This window comes from Terrapene carolina, unplaced genomic scaffold (assembly GCF_002925995.2).
Source record: "Terrapene carolina triunguis isolate 2854851 unplaced genomic scaffold, T_m_triunguis-2.0 Scaffold66, whole genome shotgun sequence".
Lineage (NCBI taxonomy): Eukaryota > Metazoa > Chordata > Testudines > Emydidae > Terrapene > Terrapene triunguis.
Window position 1 is genome coordinate 27026592 of NW_020664417.1, and position 26057 is coordinate 27052648.

Genomic DNA, 26057 nt, shown 5'->3' on the forward strand with positions numbered 1-26057 from the left:
GCCCTTCTGCTTCACAACCTGTTAAACTTTATCAGCAAATGGCCTATTTTTTGTTCCACTTCACCATATTTTGCACTTGTGTATGTGAAGAAACAACCCATCTTTCTTGCCACTTATACTTTACTTCCTAACTCTGTCCACTTTGCCCGACAAGCATGTGACAGTGCACGGTGGTTGTGGAAGTTGGGACCCAATCCGGTGCTCAGTGTGTAGCTTCATTTACTTCGTAATTATTGAGAAATTGCCATCAGAAGTACTGTAGTTTTTAAAGGGCCCAGCAGTGTCTGTATATGTTGGTACCAAACTGAGATGACAATCACTGTCACACACACGAACACAAACCACTGTGAACCAGTTTTGTACCAAGCATCAGCCCTCAAGTAGACTAGAGCCCACAGTCTTTGCAACAGCAAAAGTTGCGTGAGAACTTTATGAAAAAGACATAGTCCGCTATTCAGGGATGCTATTCAGATGCCTACATTAAAGATCATCCAAGTAGTGCCTATTGTTGACTATGGGAGTAGCTGCTTATGTGCCCTAGTACCTTGAGATATCATAACTGGATATATACAGAGTTTGAACTGATTGGGGTAGAGTTATTTGGCAAGAGAGAGAACTCTCATTTCCTTTTCCGTGGAGCATCTTATTTCTCTCTCATATCCCTGCCAGCCATGATGACTTTCATCTTGGGCTCATATAGACATTTCTGAAATGATTCTCCTGTATTATTTTACTTTATTTTGCTTTTGGAATAGCACTAAATGGCACGAGGAAATCTGAAACATGTTTTTGGATCCTCTTCAAAAGTTTTCCCAACCCCATATGCACATAACACTAGTCCTTCTACAAGGCTCTTCACCTCTCTGCAGATCAGTCAGGCAAGAATTAGTCTGTGGCTTCATCATGGGTGGGAAGAGGAGGAAGGTGCACGACTGCACCAGGGCCCAGTCCCTTTCTTTGGGGAAGTGCAGGGACTGCTTACTTCATTTGCCAAATTGCCCCAAAAAGTCAGCCCCACCTCTCCTCCTGTAGTAGGCTGTGGAGCTGGCTATATGCAAAAAAGGCAGCATATCACACCTTTCCAGCTCATTTTTGAAGGATAAGTAATTAAAAGAATGTGGGGAATAAGATGTGTGGTCTTTCTGCCAAACAAAACCATCCAAAACAACCCTTTCCCCATAACCCCCAACAGAACGGTGGCATCAGCTAATTAGATTATTTCACCTGTGAACAAAATAAACCATAAAAAAGCAGAAATGAACAAAGCCACAAAGGCCCCAATCCTGCAAAGTCCCATGGGAATACTTGAATGGTAAAATTAAGTATATGCCTAATCAACAGATGAGGGCCAAAGTTTGGATCCTTGATAAACAGATACGCTAGCACTTCTTCAGTCTTTGGATCAGCGAACTCTGTCAGTCGGGGCTAGTCAGACAAGGGCTAGAAGAAAAAATAATCCAAAAGTCTCCAAATTCAGGATCTGGACCTGTTCTATTATAGAGAAAGGGCCCAATGGCAAAGCTTGGATCTGAACATTCACAAAATTCAATGGAGTTTTTGGATCCAGGGATTTGGGCTATCTCTGATTTTAGGGAAAATGCACAATTCCATCCAATAAATCAGAGATTTTTCAATATCAGCAAATGAAAAAAACAAAAACACCTCTGTACTGTTAGGTCAGTTTGTGCATAATTTTTAATAATTTACTTCACTGAGGGAACCGAACTGGGAGAAGAGAGAAATCTGATAAAATATTTGTTGGAAAGAATCAGAAATCCTATCTTTACTCCTCTCCCGCCCAACCCCGTCCATTCAAACCTCCCAACCTCAGAGGACTGTGAAACAGGGCTCGTGTCCCTTTAACTCTGGCTCCTGACCACGTGTCGGGGGACGGCTTGGAATCCCGAGTATCCAATGGAGAACGTTCCATGGATGTTGCGCGTTCGGATCCCAGGATTCCGGGCTGAGAGGGGCTCGTCCTGCAAGAGGGAGCTGTCAGCGCCTCTGGGCGACGGGTTCGTCTTCTTTAGTCATATGATTGGCTGTTTCCTCCCTTGCTGGGAGTGGGGACGCTGAGCTAGCCGTAGACCCCGTTCACTCCTGCGTGCAATGCCGGGCGGCCACGCTGCAGCGAGGATGCTGCCCTCGCCGCTCTTACTATCCCCAGCCAGCTGAGCTGCGGTGCGTGCGCTACCCACTGGGGTTGCTGTGAGTACGGGCGGCGGTAACAGCAAGCAGCAGCATGGCTCCTACTCTGCTCCAGAAGCTGTTCAACAAAAGGGGCAGCAGCTCGACTTCTCCCCCCAGCAGGGCACCTAAGGAAGGACCTGCCTTTAGGTGAGAAATTGTTTCTTTCATGCCAGGGGTATTACTAAAAGGACATTACCCAAGGGGTGGGGGGGAGCCTTATTGGAGCCAAGAAAGCAAGCCCTGGGCAGGGGCACCAGCGGGAACGAAGGGGTGTGTACATTTCCCCGGAGCCAGCCGAAGCGCGCGCGCACCCCCCAGCTCTGGTCATTTTTGATCACCCTGGTATCGATTTGTTCACGTTCACACAGTGCTTTGGAAACGTAAAGCGCGTTAAGAACTTGATATAATTCTTATTGGTAATAGTTTGCTTCAGTACTTTTGATTTAGAGCCAGCTAGAGAGTTGGTGCCTCTGTTAGGGAATATTCTGCGATTTTAGGTTGGCCTCTGATCTAACAGGTTTGGAAAAATGGCTGAGATTTCCACTAGTCCAGACACTTATACGTGTTTGAGAGCTGTTCCATTACAAGCCTTCTGTACAAAAGTCATTTTGTTAAGCATTAATGTTGTGCTAACCTGGTCTGTGTGGATGTCTGGGGTCCGGTGCCAGCTACCTCTCAGGGTCTTAAATTGGGTGAATGAGCTTTAACTGTGATGGATCCTGGGGTGTGAAATTGATCACTCATACTTTGGACATCTGCCTCAGACCATCTTTCCTCACTGTGAAAGAAGGTCTATAACCTTTATTATCTGGATTTTTCAGTGTAATCAGCATCAGACATAACAGCCTAATTTTCAGTCTTCTAGGGTGTTTCTGAGTCCTTTGGGTTTGTCCTTAAAATCTCCAGACTTTTGAGCAAGTTACAACTCCTGTAAGTAGCATAGCCACAGGTGCTGTAACTATGAATATGATATTACATAGAATAGAAAGTCTGGTGTGGGTAGCAAAACTGAGTTAGAGTCTCATTATGGGCCAGATTAATTAAAAATTGGGAATATAACATGTTCCTGAGTTAAACAAAATGGCTTGATGTCACTTCATTACTACCCTTAAATAGTGCAGAAAAACACATGCAAAAGAGTAGTGGGGGCAGAGAAGCAGGTGAAAATTATTGTACCTATATAGTTGCTTTCTCTCTGCTGTCTTCTGCTTCTTTTTCTTCTCTTTGATGTCTCAGCCATTTTGTCTGGATTTCAAATCTCCTCATATGCATAAACTGTTATAATTTTTAATTCCAGACTCCAAATAAAATAATACAGAAAACATTCTGCCTTCATCTTTCTTAGTGTTTGTATCTTATTACTTGGGTAACTTGAATTCAAATCTTTTCTTTTTTTAAATCTGAGTTGAAATGTGTCTTACCTTGAATTCAGGGTTTCATCTTTTGTTACCTCTGATCATGTGGAACAGCAGGGAGCTGCATGCCTTCCATTGCTTTAGGTGCTAATGATTTCATGAACTTTTGCACATGAAACATATAGGGATTCCTTTAGGGGCCTGGATGTGTAATCCTGATTTGATGATGGCTTTAAAAAAAATAAATCCGCAGGGACCATATTCTAAACAATTTAAGTGAAAAGATTCTGGATCCTTTTTCTATACCTTATCAGGTCACAAGACCAGGGTAGTTGTGGCAAGCAAAATAAATGGTATTGCATATGTGTCCAACCAAACCTTCATGTGACTACTCACCATGACTAGCTTGGTCTTGTGAGTAGATAGCATATAGAAATTGATAAAAAGAACGAAGAGTACTTGTGGCACCTTAGAGACTAACAAATTGATAAGATTCCTGCCCTTCACTTCCTGAAATGCTAAGAATGCTGTGGGGAGTGAGACTAGGAGTAAAAACAAACAAAGACCCCATTCAACAAGTGACTTAGTGCAAGCAGAGGGGACCACCAACATAGAACCCTTTGACTTCAGAGGTGCTCTGAATGGATCAAATGTCATCCGCTTGAAACAAATTGCAGGATCAGAGCCAACATTGGGTAATGTCAGATTTGGATTATATATCCAGATTCTAAAGTGATTGCTGTAAATGTTATGAATCACTGGGGAATCTAACATTATTGCCACATTATTTCTAGAGTGTTGCTAATGGATTGGGAAGACTTAAAATGGCCAGGCCCAGAATTCATTGTCCCTTTAAATCATAATGCAAACAAAAAGCCTTGTGGTACTGGGGGGCATGGAGAAAGTCTGAAAGAGCGTAAGCATGTGTTATGTACTTGTCCAGAATTATTCTTAACTTAAAATTTACTCCTTAATGTATATTGCTTTGGACTAGAGGTACAAAAACCGATTAAGGTGCAAACCCATTTGCAGGGATTTCATTTTAATTAAAATGTCCCCAGGTCTAGGTTTAAGGGCCTGATCTTGCAAGGAGCTCCAGGTGGGCAGACTCCTGCACCGAGTTCCACTGAAGTCAGTAGGAGCCTGTTAGCATGGAGCTCCTTGCAGCATCGGGGCCTATAGTAAGGTTATTTATTTACTATACCAGATTTTTTTGAGGTGACTGAATTTCAGGTTAGAATATTGAAATACTGTGTGAAATTCAGAAAACTCTAACATTATTTTTAACAAATTATTCATATATTATGCCTTTTAGGATTGCATGCACTCGTTCTGCAGTTTTATCTCTTCTCCTGTCCCCCAATTTTTTTTTGGTTTTCACTTCTATCTTTTTTTTTAAATTGTGTTCTGGGGTTATATGCCTATTTGTCTCCCACCACCACCACTTATGGAATATTTAAATCCTCAATACTCCCATTCTTAAATAAAGGTATGATGGTAATGCATGATTCATAGTTCTGTTCCTGTACACAACCCACACTTCTTCATTTAATATGGGTCTTTGCTTTTTTTAACTGAACCCTCAAATCCCAGCCCTCCTGAAAACCCTTAATGTCATCTGCTACTGAATTTCGAAGGATGAGCTGTGACAGCCAGTATTAAATATTCTGTGGGTACTTCTGGGATTTGGTGGCTTCTAGCTCAACATGATTCAGCAGAAAGTTCACGGTAAAGATCTTTGTACTAATGGGGACATGTGGCTGAAACTGGTTGGGGAGAGAAGAGGATCTCTGCTATTTTTACCTCCCCTACAGTCTTTAACCCTTACATTCCTGTGTCTGCTTTTACTGTTTCTCTTGGCACTCCTAAGCAGATGCTGTAAAATTGATACATTTGTAAATTTCACCTCTTTCCACAGGGTTTCAGCCATGAAACTGACTAGAGTCTTGTTACCTTCACTCTACTGCTGGAGAAAGTGATGAACAAGCAGAGCACCTGAAATTGTTTATGGCCGTGAATGCAGCATGTATGTTTACCTGCCTTGTAGGCAGGTGACATAAGAACAGCCATACTGGGTCAGACCAAAGGTCCATCTAGCCCAGTATCTTGTCTTCCAACAGTGGCCAATACTAGGTGCCCCCAAGGGAATGAACAGAACAAGTAATCAGCAAGTGATCCATCCCCTGTCACCGATTCCCAGCTTCTGGCAAACAGAGGCTAGGGACACCATCCCTACCCTTCCTGGCTAATAGCCATTGATGGACCTATCCTCCATGAACTTATCTAGTTCTTTTTTGAATCCTGTTATAGTCTTGGCCTTCACAACATCCTCTGGCAAGAAGTTCCACAGGTTGACACTGTGTTGAGTGAAAAAATACTTCCTTTTGTTTGTTTTAAACCTGTTGCCTATTAATTTCATTTGTTGACCCCTAGTTCTTGTATTCTGAGAAGGAGTAAATGTGTGCATTCAGTGCAAGAAGCTCATGGCCCTCAGTGACCAAGTGCAGGCTCTGGAGACCAGAGTGGCTGAACTGGAGGAGCTCAGGGAGATAGAGGAGTACATGCATAAGACTTTCCAGGACACAGCAGAGCATGCCCACCCCTAGTCTGAAAGCCTCTGCACTGTTAAGAAGGATGAAGGTCTCAGGGAAGGAGAACATCAAGCTGGAGCAGAGGGAAATGATCCCATAATTGGGACTCTCTTTCCAGATGATGTCATAGTATTATGTCATTCTCTTGCACTGGGGATACTTCTCTGGAGGGGGGACTCATGGTATTAGGAAGATGCAGGTAATATTATGGGGGAATTCAATTTTTAGAAATATAGATATTTGGGTTTGTGAATGATTAATTGCCTGCTGGGTGCGAAGGTTGCAGGCCTCTCAAGACATCTAGACAGGCTTATGTGCAGTACTGGGGAGGAGCCAGTGGTTGAGGTACATGTAGGTATGGATGACATAGGGAAAGATAGGAGAGAGGTCCTGGAGGCCAAATTTAGTGTGCTAGGTAAGATCTCCATGGTAGCATTCTCTGAAATGCTTCCAGTCTAGCATACAGAGCCAGTAAGACAGGCAGAACTGCAGGGTCTCAATGTGTGAATGAGACAGTGGTGCTCCGAGGGATTTAGGAATTGGGGAACCTTTTGGGAAAGGAGGAGCTTATACAGCATGGGCTATACCAGGGGAGGCCAAACCGTGGTTGGTGAGCCCCATGCAGCTCTTTTACAGTTAGTGTGGCTCATGGAGCCCCCCAGGTTCTCCCCCTCCCCCCCCAATTTTCCACCTATCAGATCGGGGGGAGGAAGCTCAGGGCTTCTGCCCTGCGGTGGGGTGGCGGGGCTAGAGGCTTCTTCCAGCGATGAATGTTGCCTGCTGGGGAGGGGGGGGAGTGACACAATTTAAAGGTCGCCTCCCCCAACAGCTTTGGGCCTCCCTTCTTACACTCAGCGGCTCCTCCTTGCAGTTCCCAGATGTTTGCCACTGCCTCTCCATGCAGAACTAACACCTGGAACTGCAGGGAGGGGCTGCTGCTTTATCTCCAAAGGGAGAGGCAGCAGCAAAAGCAGGGGCTCTACCTGCAGCTCCCAGCAGTTTGTCTCGGCCTTTCCCCACAGCTTGCCAGCTCCAGCAACTTCCATGCAGGGAGGGGACTCAGCAACAGCATGTGACTGAGTGGGGCCAGCAAACCTTGGCATAAATTGGGGGGCACATGATCCCACGTGCGCCAAGACCACCCTCCCTGCAGGGCTGAAGCCCTGAGCCCTGGCAGGCGCCTCCCATGGGGCTGAAACCCGAGCAGGCACACCCTGGCTCTTGAACTTCTGAAGATTGTCTTATGTGGCTCAGAGGGTCAATAAGTTTGGTCACCCCTGGCTATACCTAAACCAAAATGTAGCCAGATTGCTGGCTTGTAAAATTAAAAAGATCATAGAGGAGTTTTTAAACTAGGAGCTGGGAGAGAGTCAACAGCTATGGAGGAGCACGCGGTTCAGACAGATACATCCCTTGGGGAGGATTTATTAAAGGGGATACTCCATATCTTAATAAGGAGGATAGAAGTTGATAACGTTTAGGTAGGAACTGAAGAGAAACAGTCAAACAATAGAGTCCCCTTCAATTACATTACATGAAGGCAGACAACTAAATATTGACAAACTTTATAAGTGCTTGTATACAAATGCTAGAAGTCTAAATGCTAAGATTGGTGAGCTTGAGTGCCTGGTATTAAATGAAGATATTGATATAATAGGCATCACAGAAACTTGGTGGAACAATGATAATCAGTGGGACAGGGTAATACCAGGGTACAAAATATATAGGAATGACAGAGTAGGTCTGACTGATGGGCGTTGAGGTGGGGAGGTGGCACTCTACATGAAAGAGAGCCTAGAGTTATATATAGTAAAAATCTTAAATGAATCATACAGTATCATAGAATCTCTATGGATAGAAATTCTGTGCTTGAATAATCAGAATATAGCAGGAGGAATATACTACTAACCAGGATGGGGACAATGATTGTGAAATGCTCAGGGAGACAAGAGAGGCTACAAAGGCAGAAAACATATCAATAATGGGAGATTTCAGCTATCCCCATATTGAGTGGGAGCATGTCTCCTCAGGATGGGATGCAAAGATAAAATTTCTAAAATTAATGACTGCTTCCTGGAGCAGCTAGTCCTGGTACCCACAAGTGGAGAAGCAATTCTTGATTTCATCCTAATTGGCACACAAGATCTGGTTCAAAAGATGATAATAGCTGAACTGCTCAGTGATAGCAACCATAATTAAATTTAACATCCTTGGAGCGGGGAAAGTACCAAAGAAACCCACCACATTAGCATTTACCTTCAAAAAAGGGGAGCTACACATATAGGAGGAGTCTAGTTAAATGGAAATTAAAAGGAGCAGGCACAGGAGTGAAGTGCCTGCAAACTGCATGGAAACTTTTTTAAAATACCATAATAGAGGCTCAAATTATATTTATACCCAAAAAAAGAAAAACATTGAGGACCAAAAAAAATGTTACATGGCTAAACAACAGAGTAGAAATGGTGGTTAGGGACAAAGAGACATCTTTTAAAAATTGGAAGTCAGATCCTACTGAGGAAAATAGAAAAGAATATAAACTCTAGCAAGTCAGAAGCATAATTAGTAGTCCAGGAAAGAATTTGAAGGCCAACTAGCTAAGGACAAAAACTAACAGCAAACATTTTAAGTACGTCAGAATCAGGAAGCCTGCCAAACAGTCAGTGGGGCCACTGGACGATTGAGTGCTCCGTTAGCACCTTGAGTAAGACAAGGCCATTGCAGGAAGTTAAAAGAATTCTTTGCATCAGTCTTCCTGGCAGAGGATATGTGGGAGATCCCACACACGAACAATCCTTTTTAGATGATAAATCTGAGGACTTGTCCCAGATTGAGGTGCCAGAGTAGGTTTTGGAACAAATTGATAAATTAAACAGTAATTTGTCTCCAGGGCCAGATGGTATTCATCCAAGAGTCCTCAAGGAACTCAGTTATGAAATTGCAGAACTACTAACTTTGGTATATAACCTATCAGTTAAATCAGCCTCTGTACCAGATGGCTGGCAGATACCTAATATAATGCTGATTTTTAAAAAAAAGTCTCCAGTGGCAAACATGGCAATTACAGTCCAGTAAGTCTAACTTCAGTACCATGCAAATTGGCTGAAATTATAGTAAAGAACAGAATTATCAGAAACCTAGATGAACATAATATGTTGGGGGGAAAGCTTTGGTGAGGCATGATTTCCCTTCACAAATCTATTAAAATTATTGGAGGGAGTCAACAAACATGTGGACAAGGGTGATCCAGTGGATATGCGTACTTGGATTTTCAGAAAGCCTTTGATAAGGTCCCTCACCAAAGACTCTTAAGCAAAGTAAAGAGTCATGGGATAAGAGGGAAGGTCCTCTCATGGATCAGTAACTTGTTAAAAGACAGGAAACAAAGGGTAGAAATAAAGTATCAGTTTTCACAATAGAGAGAGGCAAATAGTGGGGCCCCCCAGGGATCTGTACTGGGACTAGTGCTGTTCAACATGTTCATAAATGATCTGAAAAAAGAGGTAAACAGTGAGGTGGCAAAGTTTGAAGATAATACAAAATTACTCAAAATAGTTAAGTCCAAAGCTGACAGCGCAGAGTTACAAAAGGGTCTCATACAATTGGGCAAGAAAATGGCAGATGAAATTCAGTGTTGATAAATGCAAAGTAATGAACATTGGAAAACATAATTATAACTGTACATACAAAACGGTGGGTCTAAATTAGCTGTTACCACTCAAGAGATCTTGGAGTCATCAAGGATAGTTCTCTGAAAATATCTATTCGATGTGCAGTAACAGTCAAAAAAAGCTAACAGAATGTTAGTAACCATTGGAAAAGGGATAGAAAACAATACAGAAAATATCATAATGCCACTATATAAATCCACCTTGAATACTGTGTTCAGTTCTGGTCGCCCCATCTCAAAAAAGATGTATTAGAACTGGAAAAAGTACTGCGAAAGGCAACAAAAAAGATTAGGGGTATGGAAAAGCTTCCATATGAGGAGAGATTAAAACAAACTGGGACTCTTAGAAAAGAGATGACTAAGGGGAGATGTGATAGAGATCTGTAAACTCTTGAATGGTGTAGAGAAGGTAAACATGGAAGCATTATTTACCCCTTCATATAACACAAGAACCAGGGGTCGCCCAATGAAATGAATAGGCAGCAGGTTTAAAACAAACAAAAGAAATACTTCTTCATACAACGTATAGTTAACCTGTTCAATTCATTGCCAGGGGATGTTGTGAAAGCCAGAAGTTCAAAAGAGAATTGGATACATTCATGGATGATAGGTCCATCAATGACTATTAGCCAAGATGGTCAGAGATGCAACACCATGCTCTGGGTGTCCCTAAACCTCTGACTGCTAGAAGCTGGGACTGGACAACAGGGGATTGATCCCTCAATAAATTGCCCTGTTCTGTTCATTCCTTCTGAAGCATCTGGCACCGGCCACTGTCGGAAGACCGGGTACTGGGCTAAATTGGTCTGACCCAGTATGGCCATTCTTATGTTCTAAATTGTCTGTCTGCAGCTTGGGAAACAATACTATATGACTCACATTTTGGGAAATTATCTTTGGACCTATAAAGGCAAGAAACTTTTGTGTTTTAGTTTATTTTTAATAAATGGAAGTATAAATTCTGCAAAAAATGATGAGACATCCTCACCTCTAACCATGAGAAGTTGTTCTTGCTACCAATAGGTGACTTTCTCAAGCCTGTTCAGTTTCTGTCATTTAGCACTGATTACTGTTAAGGGGAAAACACAGTATAATAAAATTAAAAATATGACCAACTTCATAACTGGAAAAAAATGTGTATATACTACTTTCAGCTGAGAAGCATTTGATGGCTGTAGTTTGTTGGTAACATTCTAAGAAATCCTAATTGTTCTTGTGTGTGAGAGAAAACATTCATACTTTTGTATAGTTAAAATCCCAAATGTTCCTCAAAGCCTTTAATACTGGCTGTTACTGCACTTCAAAGAATAAGCTATGCAGCTGATACTAGAGATTCTGGGAAGCTCCTGGCTCCATGTGCTCAGTAGAAAGTCCATTAAGAAAGCCAGACACTAGAAATGCAGATCTTGGGGACTACAGTAAGGGAGCTTCCTACAATAGTGTAATGTATTCAGTTAGAATCTTCTAATGCTAATGTATTTCAACTAATTACTAAAGTGAAACATTTGTGTGTGGGAGGGTAGTGGCTCTAGAGAATTGAATGACTCTGGCTTTGGATAAGTTGATCATGCTTTAATTGTCATGGCAATTGTAATTCTGTTCTGGCTCATATTAATGCTGTTCTGCATCTTTCAGCTCTATAGACTGAAACTGTCTTCAGGAAGCTGAGGGCTGAGGTTGTGTAAAAATTCTAACTAAGAGGGGGGAAACGTGTGAAGCTAACAGTTTACACGACATGTCAGAATGTGTAAAGCAAAATAAATCAGACTCTTTCTAGATTACATTTAGGTTGGTAATTGTGTGGTCTCTGCTTCATGACTTCCATAAAATCTCTTTGTTGGGAGATTGAGTGAAAGGATGTTGTAAAAGACGATATAATTTCATTTAACATGCATGCTGTAAAAGATGTGAAACCGGCAAACAGGCCACTACTTCACCTTTAAATATTCACTGGTGCTTCTGGTGTCCATAATGGAATGGATGTTGTATTATAACTGTGCAGGATCTCTAGCTGGTAACTGTTTGTTAGCTTTGGTGTATGGTATCATTCACTTGGCAGTTGAAACAAGTAATTCCTTTGGTCATAGTGCCGAAATGCTTGGGGAGATCCCATTCGCTAAGCACTACTTCATAGCACTTTATTGCAAGCCTGGCAATATTCCACTCTTTGTAAAAGGAAAGAAAGCAGTAGTGAGGTTTGTTGAGTGGCACTTGTATGTTTGTTCTATTTTGTTGCTGTTCACTTCACTTCAATAGATTCCTATAATCTAACTGAGTTTCACCTGGGCTCCTTGGATATCCTTAGATATCCAGGTAGCAACAGTAGCCAGAAATGCCACTGGGTGTCTAAATAAGGACCTTTAAAAAAAAAAAAAATCTGGCCCTAAATTCCTATAAGGGTTTAGGAATAACTTTTAAGAGACCACTTATGGTAGCCATTGTAGAAGGTGAGATGAAGCCCAAGGCCAAACTATCCAGGTGGAAGCAGTGAGCATTAGGTGAAGAGACTTTCTAGATTGTGGCCTTGCTTACTGACAGATAAAGTACAATAGAAGACCTTTCTTTGTCCCCAGTAATGGCAGCTGCAGAGTAGTTCAGTTCATGGAGATTATTGCAAACAATTCACTCAGAAAATAGCCTAATAAGGAAGGGATGGAGAGTAAGGTACTTTTAGACAGAAATTGGGCTCCCAGTCTGGGGATGTCTGAAAAAGCAAGTCCTCTGGCTCTTCACTCTTGTAGGTACCATGTCCTTATATCTCTCTGTAAAGCTGTTTTGATTTCCTTCCCACCCTCTTCACTACTGAGCAAGAGCCTTCAGAGATTTCTGAGTTTTCCAGATTTACTACAAGAGTACTGACTGTCTTGCTCTTCTTTCCCTCCCTCTTCTTCCCCCTCCATCTCTACTTCAATTGCAGCCTTGGAAGAAATCTTGGGATTCTGTTTTTTCCCCCGCACAGAAGAGCTGAGTGGACATGTGTAGGTCTTATTCCTGGAATTCTTGACAATCTTTATTTTTTTTTAACTTCTGTGAAAAATATGCTATTTTTCTGACTTTTTTTTAATTGTCTTTGCAAATGACCAGATTAGAACTGATCCATGTATGCAATGTCAATAACTGTGTGCATCAATTAATCACACACAGCTCTCTTCAGAAGTGCAGAGAAAAGTTGCAAGATATACCTTAGTACAGACTGAGAAGAGAAGCACTGCATTGTGAGATGGAGTTAGGAGGACTACATTTACTGCTTCAGCTGCAATAACTGTGCCTTCTCATCTGCACCGGGGGCAGGGGAACTATTATGGACTGTACTGGGGTGTGAGCTAAAAAGATGTGAGCTAAAAAGTGTTGTAGTACAAAGCAACAAACTTATTGGGTATTTATAAGATCACTTTAGTATGTAGACAGGACGCTTTTTATGTATGCAGTGTTGTAGCCCTGTTGGTCCCAGGATATTAAATGCAGTGTTTTATGGGCATTTCTACTACCATCAGTGGCAATTCCTGTTTTGCCCAGTGCAGAAGAGAGATTACAGTGAAATGAAATATATGCTGTGAGTGTTGTGAAACTAGCTGTGTCAATTAGGCACTCTCACTGCTGTGTACTTTCACAAAGTTTGCTAACATATTCCATTTCTATATCTCTTTCTGCCCAACATGCTCGAGGAACGTGCACAGAAATATTAATGAAATGTGCCTCTCAACACCCCTGTAAATAACCTGTGAGTTCCACTGTAGTTACTTTCCAAACAGGGATGTTGTGAGGCTAAATTCAATGTTAGTGAAATGCTTAGACTTCTGGTTTGAAATAATTCTAGAAATACGAAGTACCATTACATTTAATCTCTTCCTGACCCTCTTTCTCCTTATTGGATGATTCACAGTTATTTGTTTGCATTAAATCCACTGTCTGTGTTTTGCCAGGCTATCTTTCGTTTAGATGAACTTGTTGCTCCAGATTTCAAACAGAGATCTGTCATCATCTTGGACTCTGAACACTCTGGTGATCTCTTCATTTTATAAACCTGGATATAGAGTATCACAAAAAGTTGCTTGCATGTTATGGCTAACTGCCTGGTTACTACTTGCACTGACTCCTGGGGCAGTTGATGCCTAGGGAGAAAGTATTGGGAATATTGTCGCAGAGAACATTATAGGATCACCGATCTCAGGGGAAATTGGGAGTCAGAAGGACTGGTTAACTCAGTGCAGCTAACACAGTTATGAATTCCTGAAAGAACTGTTTAATAGTAAATTAGATTGAACTATGTTTATAGCTTAGGTTGTGAACGCAGCTAGGCCATTTTATACACATTTAATATAACATTTTGGCTTTATCATGATTGGTAAAAAGGGTGTGGGGTTTTCAGTCATGTTAGTTCAATTGCATTATCTTGCATCTTAACAAGCATTAAGATGGTTTTTTAATCACATTAAGCTAATGTATTTGAAGCTGTGTTTTAGCTGCCCTGTTTTTTTAGGGTATGTCTACACTACGGGATTAATCCGAATTTACAGAATTCAAATTTTGGAAACAGATTGTATAAAGTCAAATGTATGCGGCCACACTAAGCACATTAATTCGGCGGTGTGCATCCATGTACCGGGGCTATCGTCGATTTCCGGAGCGTTGCACTGTGGGTAGTTATCCCATAGCTATCCCATAGTTCCCGCAGTCTCCCCCGCCCATTGGAATTCTGGGTTGAGATCCCAGTGCCTGATGGGGCAAAAAACATTGTCGCAGGTGGTTCTGGGTACAGCCTCACCCCTCCCTCCATGAAAGCAACGGCAGACAACCATTTCGCTCCTTTTTTCCTGGGTGAACACTGCAGACTCCATACCACGGCAAGCATGGAGCCCACTCAGCTCAAGACAGCAGTCATGAACATTGTAAACACCTCGCGCATTCTCGTGCAGTTTATGCTGAACCAGGACCAGAAAAACGAGGCGAGGAGGAGGCGGCGACGGCAGCGCAGCAACAAGAGTGATGAGGACGAGGACATGGACATGGACACAGAATTCTCTCAAACCGCGGGCCCCGGTGCTTTGGAGATCATGTTAATGGGGCAGGTTCTATCTGTGGAACGCCGATTCTGGGCCCGGGAAACAAGCACAGACTGGTGGGACCGCATAGTGTTGCAGGTGTGGGATGATTCCCAGTGGCTGCGAAACTTTCGCATGCGTAAGGGCACTTTCATGGAACTTTGTGACTTGCTGTCCCCTGCCCTGAAGTGCCAGAATACCAAGATGAGAGCCGCTCTCACAGTTGAGAAGCAAGTGGCGATAGCCCTGTGGAAGCTTGCAACGCCAGACAGCTACCGGTCAGTCGGGAATCAATTTGGAGTGGGCAAATCTACTGTGGGGGCTGCTGTGATGCAAGTAGCCAAAGCAATCACTGAGCTGCTGCTACGAAAGGTAGTGACTCTGGGAAATGTGCAGGTCATAGTGGATGGCTTTGCTGCAATGGGATTCCCTAACTGTGGTGGGGCAATAGATAGGGATATGGATTCTATCTTGGCACCGGAGCACCAGGGTACCCAGTACATAAACCGCAAGGGGTACTTTTCAATGGTGCTGCAAGCACTGGTGGATCACAAGGGACGTTTCACCAACATCAACGTGGGCTGACCGGGAAGGGTTCATGATGCTCGCGTCTTCAGGAACACTGCTCTGTTTAAGCGGCTGTAGCAAGGAACTTACTTCCCGGACCAGAAAATAACCGTTGGGGATGTTGAAATGCCAATAGTTATTCTTGCGGACCCAGCCTACCCCTTAATGCCATGGCTCATGAAGCCATACACAGGCAGCCTGGACAGTAGTCAGGACTATAGGCTGAGCAAGCGCAGAATGGTGGTAGAATGTGCATTTGGACGTTTAAAAGGACACTGGCGATCGTTACTGACTTGCTCAGACCTCAGCCAAACCAATATCCCCATTGTTATTGCTGCTTGCTGTGTGCTCCACAATCTCTGTGAAAGTAAGGGGGAGACCTTTATGGCAGGGTGGGAGGCTGAGGCAAATCGCCTGGCTGCTGATTACGTGCAGCCAGACACCAGGGCGATTAGAAGAGCACACCAGGAAGCGCTGCGCATCAGAGAAGCTTTGAAAACCAGTTTCATGACTGGCCAGGCTACAGTGTGAAATTTCTGTTTGTTTCTCCTTCATGAAAACCTGCCCCCTTTATTGACTCATTCTCTGTAAGCAAGCCACCCTCCCCCTTCGATCACAGCTTGCTTTCAAAGGAAATAAAGTCACTATCATTTAAAAATCATTTATTCTTTATTAATTGATTATAAAAAGAGGGAGAGAACCCGGGTGGGGTTTGGGAGGAGGATCGGCGGGAAGGAAAAGGCCACTAAAAAAAGGTTTAAAAAAATGACAGCCTTTTGCTTGGGCTGTCCACTGGGGTGGAATGGGAGGGTGTACGGAGCCTCCCCCGCCCCCCCGCGTTCTTACACGTCTGGGTGAGGAGGCTATGGAACATGGTGAGGGAGGAGGAGGGGTTATACAGGGGCTGTAGCGGCACTCTGTTATCCTGCTGCCGTTCCTGAAGCTCCACCAGACGCCGGAGCATGTCTGTTTGCTCACGCAGCAGCCCCAGCGTTGCATCCTGCCTCCTCTGATCTTCCTGCCGCCACCTCTCATCTCGAGCGTCCCTCATGTCCTCACGTTGGTCCCTCCTGTCCTCACGTTCACTGGCATCTTTCCTATACTTTGAAACCGTGTCCTTCCACTCATTCAGATGAGCTCTTTCACTGCGGGTGGATTCCATGATTTCCGCGAACATCTCGTCTCGCGTCTTCTTTTTCCGATGCCTTATCTGAGATAGCCTTCGGGACGGAGGAGGGAGGCTTGAAAAATTTGCAGCTGCTGGAGGGAGGGAAAAAAGGAGAGAATTTTTAAAAAAGATACATTTTACAGAACAATGCTTATACTCTTTCACGGTGACCAACACTATTCACATTACATAGCACATGTGATTTCTGTGCAAGGTCGCATTTTGCCTCTTAATATTGAGTGCCTGTGGCTTTGCTGCTAGAGATCACAGACGCAGGTCCAGGCAACAGAATTCGGCTTGCATGCGGTCATGGTAAGCCATTGTCTTTCGGCTTCTGCGCCCTCCTTTCCCACATACCAAGCAAAGCCCGTTGAGTGCTGCGGTTTTCCAGTTAACCTTCAGCAGCAGAAAACAAACTAACCCCCCCCCCATCCAATTCTCTGGATGATCACTTTATCCCTCCCCCCACCGCGTGGCTGGTATCAGGGAAGATCCCTGCTAGCCAAACGCGAAAAGCTCAGGGCCAATTCCCCGCGAATGCATCCCAAGTCCTCAGGGCAAAGTAATCATTAAAAAACGCTTGCTTTTAAAACAAGTTTTATATTTTAAAAAGTAAACTCACCTGAGGTCCCTTCCACTGGGTCATGGTCTTGGATACTGGCTTGGGAGGGTACTTCAGTCAGGCTGAGAAAAAGATCCTGGCTGTTGGGGAGAACGGAGTGCTGTGTGCTCTCCGCAAGCTCGTCCTCCTCCTCCTCCTCCTCTTCCCCGTCCGCAGATCCTCAGGTGTGGCTGATGAGATTACCCCCGCCTCGGAATCCACGGTCAGAGGTGGGGTAGTGGTGGCGGCCCCCCCTAGAATTGCATGCAGCTCGGCGTAGAAGCGGCATGTCCGCGGCTCTGACCCGGAGCGACCGTTTGCCTCCTTTGTTTTTTGATAGGCTTGTCTGAGCTCTTTGACTTTCACGCGGCACTGATCTGAGTCCCTATTGTGGTCTCTATCCATCATGCCCTTGGAGATTTTTTTCAAAAGTTTTGGCATTTCGTCTTTTTGAACGAAGTTCTGCTAGCACTGAATCCTCTCCCCATATAGCGATCAGATCCAGTACCTCCCGTACGGTCCATGCTGGTGCTCTTTTTCGATTATCGGCCTGCATGGTTACCTGTGCTGATGAGCTATCTGTGGTCACCTGTGCTCTCCACGCTGGGCAAACAGGAAATAAAATTCAAATGTTCGTGGGGCTTTTCCTGTCTACCTGGCCAGTGCATCCGAGTTCAGATTGCTGTCCAGAGCAGTCACAATGGTGCACTGTGGGATAGCTCCCGGAGGCCAATACCATCGAATTGCGGCCACACTAACCCTAATTCGAAATGACAATATCGATTTTGGTGCTACTCCGCTCGTCGGGGTGGAGTACAGAAATAGATTTTAAGAACCCTTTATTTCGAAATAAATGGCTTCGTTGTTTGGACGGGTGCAGGGTTAATTCGATTTAATGCTGCTAAATCTGAATTAAAGTCATAGTGTAGACCAGGCCTTAGCCGGGGGGGAGGGGGAAGAGCTTACATCACAGCCAGCCAACATACCTTCAGATATTTCAACCTGTGTCTTAACAAGCATTAAGAGAGCTCTTCAAACATGTCAAGCTAACACAATTGGGAGAAAACACCCTTTTACCCATCAAGACAGGACCTATAAGTAGGATTACCAATTTTGGTTGGATGTATTCCTGGAGATTTCATCACATCTTTAATCGGAGACTCCAGGACAATCCTGGAGGGTTGGCAATCCAACCTATAAAACCTGTATATGATCACAAACCATATTTGCTACAACTGTGCTTTAAAGCAGTTTCGGACATGGTTCCAAACCCCAGTGTAGGGGAGTAACTCAATCAATAAAAGTCTAGTGCTTAGGAGACTCCAGAATGCAGTTAAATCTATCCATTCCCTGACCAGATCAAACAGTTGTCTACCTCCAGACATTTTCCAAGAGCCAATTTTCTTCTATTCAAAACACCCCACATGTAATTTTATGGGTGTGCCACAGGAAATATTTGGAGGAGAAAATTATACAAGCATTTTATGCAGTAAAATTTGTTCTTTTTCTACCTAAATCAAGCAATATTGCCATTAAAATGGCATAACTCAAAATACCTATCTAGGGCTGATCTTAATGGTAAAAACTATTCAGTAGTTAATGGTGTAACAGGGAGGAAAATAGGAAGAAGAATTTCAAATTTGAAACAGGCATCTGGTTCTTAAATTCACTTAGTTGATCCATTGTTTCACTTACAGGTACAAATTATTGTTGACACTTTATCCATCTGATATATATATATATTTTTTTTAAAGTAAAATAAACCACTGGAGGAAATGTCGAGGGTAATCTGCACCTACGAGTTAAACTTAGTTCCAGTGGTGTAAAGGAACAATACGATATTTGTATTAAGATGCGGTGTTGGCATGTCTGCTAGATATTTGAGTGCAACAGTGACTTTTTATTTTTCATTAGTGAAATATTAAAATAACAATGATGTGAAATGGAGATTTGGCCAGCTGTCCTGACAAATTTTTAGTCAGCAGGAAGTTAGAATTTGAGATTTTAACTCTAGCCATACCGAAGTCCCTTACTACAGCCAAAAAAGAATTGCCAATGTTTGACACTTGTCCATTTAGCCATATACTGCTTGGCAACCTTTAGGGAAAAAATCTTAAATCAGCAGTATGTTTTCCACATGTGAAGAGTTGACCTCTAAATTTCAAGTACCTACCAGTTTTTTGACGTACTTAGCGTTGCATGTTTTTGTGCAGACACATTCAGTGAATTCCAAAATACTGACTAATTTTTTAGGTTGCAAGCAACATTTTGGCATCTTAGTGTAAGATAACAATTTTTATTAAACACTGTACAGGTATTCATAGAACTTCTTATTGTTTAAAACTCTCCATAGCTTGCGTATTGCAATACAAGATGAAATACCTGGCTGTGTGTGTTGTACACTTGGACTTGATATATTATTTCTTTTAAAAGAAACATACAACTTCATAGGTAAGATACTAAGCCTTTATTTAAAACTGAATTGAAATCCCTCTATTTCACAACTTGATGTCTGAATTAGTCAGAGCCCCATGTACTTTGGGGCAAACTGGACCTAAATCCAGCAGTGAGCATTGTCGTGATTTCTTCTGCAATCCAAAAAGACACTAGCAACTGAGTTTAGGGTGTTGCAGCAGAAGAGCCCTAATGCTGTGTCCTAGAACTGGTTACATGCCTCTAACTTCTTCACAAGCCTGAAAGTTTCAGTATTATTTATAGGACAATTCATCAACAGCCCTCCTTACAAAAAACAGTTAAGGAGAATGTTCTGTGCAGAACAGGCAAACTGTCATAAAACCAACAAGAGGAACAAATCACGTCTCTGGCTAAAACTAGAGAAAATTGTTGGTTTGACACTATATCCGTCTGCAGTTATCACTTAACTCATCTGCTCCAGGATTTCCTGGCATTCATCTCCATGCTGGCTATGGATTATGCTGTCCGTGCTGAGGGAGTGGTGGTGGAGAGGGGGGTTGTTTTTTGTTTTTGTTGGGTTTTTGTTTGTGTCCTTCTCTCTGTGGTGTGTGTGGTTTTGTTTTTTTATTTTTTATATATAATAATAAAAAAACAAAACCATATATATATATATATATATATATATATATATATAAGTGTTCGTGAGTATTAAACACATTATTCTCATTTCTCATCTCTCCCTTCCCCTGATGTGCTAACAATGTCTGGAATAACCTCACTTTGCAAGTTACTTGTTATATTCTACTTTCCAACAGCCACAACGTCAACATACCAATGGGACAAAGGGATTTAACAACCACTAGCTCCTCCAAAATTTCCTGACTATCTGGGGATGGAGGGGAAAAAAACCTCAAGGGTCTAGTCTCACTAATGGATTGTTGGTTAGTATCATGATATTATTTTTATTTGTAATTCCAGTAGTCACAGTCAGATGATGGTACTGCAAACACCTGAAGCAGTGTGAAGCAGCACATTGAATGTTTTTGTTTAGGTGCAAGTAATGTCTTCATTTGTTGCAGGTGAAACTCTGTTATTGGCAGGTGAATAAAGGAGGTTGGCTTTTGACTACTTTGTTTTTAAAAAGTCTACATTATTTGTTACTGAAATGGATCTTGAACAGCATTTTGAGGTCATCAAGAATTGAGAGTGTTCTGTACTTCTTAGCATCAGGCCTTATGTTCTCAACCACTTGTAATCTGTATGTACTTGTTACTTGATGTTGGAGTTTTCTGATTTTAAGAAAAATTTCTTTTTGAGCTGTAATTTGGAAGCTACCTAGTAGAAAATAGGTTGTACAAATGAGGGCAAAGTAATAGGAAAGGACAGGCCAGCCCATGTTCCAGGCTGTCAGCCCCAGGATGCTGTCTGCTGGCCTTAGGTTCTGAGATACTCCTTATTTTATTCCTTATTAATTGATTAAAAATACAACAAGAATTGGTACAGTATAAAAATACTAGATTTTTTTGTTTTTTTGTTTTCCACTGTCTTGGCTAAATTGGCCTCTTTAAAAGTACAATGTGTAGTTTTAATTCTGCTATCAAATATACTGTTACAATAGCTGGTAAGGTTCGTAGGTGTATGGGCAGTAAAACTGGCAGGGTAAGAGATTCTGCCCCATTTCAGTTTCTAGTGAAAGCAGTTGTTAGATGTGCCTTGGCAGCATCTTTATTTAATAGCTGTGTTCTTGGAAGTTGGCCTGATCACCTGATTCAGTCTGGAACAAGTGACATATGACTGATGCATGGACCAAGATTGGGGGATAACTATATGAGGAGGTGGAGCTCTTCTGCTGATTGGGACACATTAAACAGAACAAATACTGCTTGCTTCAGTCAAGCTGCTGGTGTCCAGACAAATCTGAAATTGGTGTTAGAGCCCAAAGACTGGACTTTGTTACTAAAGATGTACTTTGCACCCTTTAAAAAAAAAAAAAAAAAAAAAAGTAAATATGGAATTTTTTGAAACTCTTCAACTAATTAATTGTTTTTATTCCAGAACTAAAATCCGAGAAATAGTTGACATGAATTTATAATAAACTAGAGCTAGTAACTGATCAAACTTTTAAAAAAATCTCTTTGATCTTTTTGATCTGAACACAGCCATGCTTGGGCTCAGTATTCTCTCTGGCAAGAAATTCCGTTATTGGGGTTACTGCTGAAAATATTCTTTGCATCTGAGCCTTGTCCAGGACTACCTCAGCGTCACTGTTCCAGTTTTGCATTTTATCTTTGCAGCTCTGTTGGGTATCTAGGTCCCAAACTATTGAGTTCTGTAGATTAGGATAAGACTCTGCATGCAGGTCTTGAAACTGAGACCTCAGAGTTGGTGAAGCCCTGGTGTGATTTATTCACACCGGCTCTTGTTATTTATGACAACTGTGTTTAACTTGATGGGGAATGAGTTCTGGTAATCTAATTTGGAGATGAAGAAAGCAGACGTTAACAGTAGATAGTTTCTTCTTTGAGAAGAGAAGGGTCTGTTTTCTAACAATCTAAAGATAGAGTATATTGAATTTTTGTCAGCTTAAATGCAATTTCAACTATCTCCTCCAGCCCCAATATTGGGTGTGTTTTGTATTAAGTAAGTGGTCTCTAGAGATATGTACAGTACTTCTAACCCTCATCTAGTACTGCTCATATATTTCATTTAATAAAGTCAAAATTGTGTTCTGAAATTCACATTGCCTGCCTCTAACGTGGTTCTGGTATTTCTAGCCTGGTAGTAAAAAGTTCCCCATTACACTGACTCCTTGCTTGCCTGGAAAATCTAAAGCTAGAGAGAGGCAGTGTAAATCACATGCTTGTTCACTTGAGTGACTAATGTAGAAAGGATCTGGTCTAACTTGTATGAAACTGGTAACAATGCATCAGAGTTAAACAAGGTGGATTAGATAAGCTCAGCAGCTTGTTCACTGTCTCACGGTTATTTGAGGTGAATAAGTATAAGAAAAAGAATGCAGCTATATAGTGTGTCAGAATTTTGCATGTTCATGGTAAATATGGGGAGAAGTGTCTTTTTTTGGAAAACATATTTATTGGCAATCATGTTTTTTTGGAAAGTACCACAAATCAATGGTTCAACAAATGGAACAGAAGGAAATCTATCTTTAGGTGAAGTGGAATCTGACATCTGTTTGTTTTGTTTTTCGTATTGTTCATATATGACAAATACTTGGTGCCACTCTCTACCTTTTAACAGGCTTCGTTTATTGTATTTACTGCTTAAGTTTTAGGAGAACCATCCAATGTGTAATAGTATATGGTTAAAAGGAGAGAAGTTGGTTTGGTTTTGCTGTCTGTGTCCCTGAATCACACTTGCTCTTTTGGCAAGAAGTTTTGTGAAAGTTTCTGCTTGTCTACAAATATCTCCAGTTTATCTCTTTAAAGGATGTGGGAAAGAAAATCCTACTAGAGACGTAAATGAAGAATCTACAATATTCTAAGGAAACAAATCTTGAAACAATGCTTGGACTTTAATGGATAGTTTTTTTGGTACAGGAATTTATATCCTATTGGACTTCATGATATTTGAGAGGTGTGTGTGTGTGTGTGTATTGAAATTGCATTTGGGATTAATAATGCATAACCAATACTGCCATTTTAAAAGCAATCAAAGTGAAGAAGAGAGTTAGGTCTATCTAGGTTTAGAAGTGACCTACAAACAGAACAGGTGACATACTGCCAAATAGTCATATAAAAGGAATGACTAACCTCCCTTTCCCAATGGATTATAGCAGGAGGGTAGGAGGCTTTCCTGAATCACTGTTTATGGACGCTCTGTGCCTGCCTGTAGGTTGATTTCTTCTTTGGGCCTTGTGTTGCAGATTGAGCATCCTTCAAAAATTGGTTAGAGAAAGGAAGTGGTGAGCTACTATTGAAGTGTTGGGCTGGTAATCACTTGATGCCTCCAATATGGTGGCCATTAGTGTTTAATCCAGAGGTGCCTGGGGACGGCAGTAGTAGTGAAAGGAAAGGGCAAAAAGGAAGTCAAAGCTATAACTCCATATTCCTCCTTGACAGACAATTCCAGTCAAAATGGCAACTGAGAACATATGAGTAGAAGATTAGAAAACTAGGTGGCCCAATTTTCAGAAGTGCTGAGTACCTGTAGCTCCCATTGACGTAAGTGGGAATTGAGTACGCGGCATCTCAAAATATCAGGCAGAGTTATTTTTGTGTTGTTTTTTTAATCCTCAGTTGGCAAGGGAGATTTAGGTTAAATATTAGGACAAACTTTCTAACTACAAGGATAGTTATGTATTAGAATAGGCTTCCAAGAGAGATTGTGGAATCCTGGTCACTGGAGGTTTTTTAAGAACAAGTTAGACAAACACCTGTCCAGGGTGGCCTGACTCTATTTGGCCCTGCCTCAGTAGGTGGGGCTGGACTAGATGACCTCTCAAGGTTCCTTCCAGTCTTGCATTCTATGTTTCTAGCACCAGACACTGATACTGTATATTGATTACAATAGCTTAACTGAGCATTCTTCTTTGGGGAGGGGGAGGAAAGCTTATAGAGCAACTGGCAGCATCTTCTGTTCTTCCACTAGTCTTAGCCCATCCTCCTCAATTTATTTTACACTTTATATATATGTCTTCATATGTATACATTTTCATTCAGTATTAGTAATATCTTGAAAGTATGACACTAAAATACTGCTAGTCAAATTAGTCCAGTGTAGTAAATATGTTTGTGTGTGTTAAGTGGAGTGAAACTTAATACTTTGTGCATTGGCATTACTTATATATGGAATAAACATAACTGAAGTTGTTAGATTTTGCACTTTCAGGTGGTTCACTGTATTGCAGTGCTGCACAAACATAAGTCCTACACATTCAGTTGTTGTCTTTTAAAATTGAAATGCAGTCTTACAAGTTGTAATCTTATGCTTTTGTTGATCATAATCAAAAAGTGTTCGTGTATGTCTAAAAAGAACTTTTTCTAAGGGTTCTGTTTTGCCTTGGTGTAAGTGGTAATTTTTTGAGGCCTATGTGTGCCTCAGTTTCCCCCATACTTTGTGTTGCTACCCAAGGGGAGGTGCGGGGGAGGATTAAGTTGTCTTTCAGGATTAAGTTGAGTCTCTAAGAGACACAGGTATGTGCGTCATGTCCCTGTCTGGGTGGAATGAATAGTCTCATTCAGGAACTGGCTGAAACCGACCCAGATCAACATGGGGTCCTGAGAGACAATGCAAGCTCTAATGACTCATGGAGCTGCACTCTCAGCAGGGGAGCTGAGCAGAGACCCCCAGCTTGAGAACAAAGGACTGGGAGGGGTGAGGTGGGGGAATAAGTGTGAGCTCTGGAAGAAGCTTGGTTCTTTCACTGGGAACTGACTGAGGAGGAGGCAGAGAGACACAGAGCCTGAAAATGAAGTTCACTACAGCTTGGCTGGTGAATTGCACTGGGCAGACCAGAATGGACTCTGCTTTAACCTTTATTTCTCTATGCTAACTTATGGACTTCCAGTGCTGTGCTCCAGTCAACTAATAAACCCTACTGTTTTGAAATTGCTGCTTGAGTGTCACTGCAAATACTGGCTGGAGTGCATTAGCCCCTGAAGAGTGTACAGGCATCTACTAGGAATCTCTCTCAGTTGGACTTGCAGAGTAGAGCTCATAGTATGATGCAGAAGTCCAGTAGCTCAGTTTAGGAGGCAGTGAGGCTGCGTGGCCTATGCCGAAGGAAGAATGAGGCAGACCCCTTGGGGTTCCTCCAAGAGACTGTTCAAAAGCTGCAGTGTAGCATAGTTCCTGGGGATCCATGATGGTAACTGATAGCATAACTAAGGTCTCAAATAGAGTAAGAAGTGAAGTACTTCATGCTTAGAGTGACCATATTTCCCTGTGCTGAATACGGGACACCTGGTAAAATTACTCATGTTCAAGTGAGTTCAACGGCAATCAATCAGAACTATGCAGTACAAACATTCAAATTAACATCAAGTTGACTGAGCCCCCGTTAAAAAGAAATACTGCGTAGCTGGATTCTTTTTATTTACCTTCTTATCTTTAAGGCTCATACGGGAGAGCTGACACACACACACACACACACACACACTCCCGTACACCTCTCACATGGGGGGAGGAGATGGGAAGCGTGACCGACTGTCCGATCCAACCTTCCCTGCCTGGCGCTCTACAGGCCTGGCTGGGTCCCTGGGATGGACCTGCATCTCCTGGTACCTGGTGCTGCGTCTTCCCGAGGCAACATGTGGAGGGGCATGCAGGGTCACATGCTTCCCTCCCCAGATTTCTGCCAGGGTTTACACCAGAATGTGTCCAGCAGCAGCCTTTCAGCACTGTGTGTGTGGGAGGGAAGGGACAGGAGCTGCTTCCAGCCGCAGGCTAGGGCGGGGGAAGGGATGACTGGCCCCGTGTCTTTGCAGAGCTCATCTCTTCCT

The 26057-nt window shown here is 42.4% G+C and overlaps 1 protein-coding gene across 1 annotated transcript in view; it reads left to right on the top strand.

The window, feature by feature from the left end:
• The first annotated feature begins 2048 nt into the window (after window positions 1-2048).
• The window catches only part of FNIP2 (folliculin interacting protein 2), a 72449-nt gene continuing 48440 nt past the window's right edge, over window positions 2049-26057 (top strand). The window contains exon 1 of the mRNA XM_024211535.3: window positions 2049-2337. Within this exon, the coding sequence (XP_024067303.2) occupies window positions 2243-2337 (95 nt within the window). The 5' untranslated portion in view covers window positions 2049-2242. The remainder of the gene's footprint in view (window positions 2338-26057) is intronic.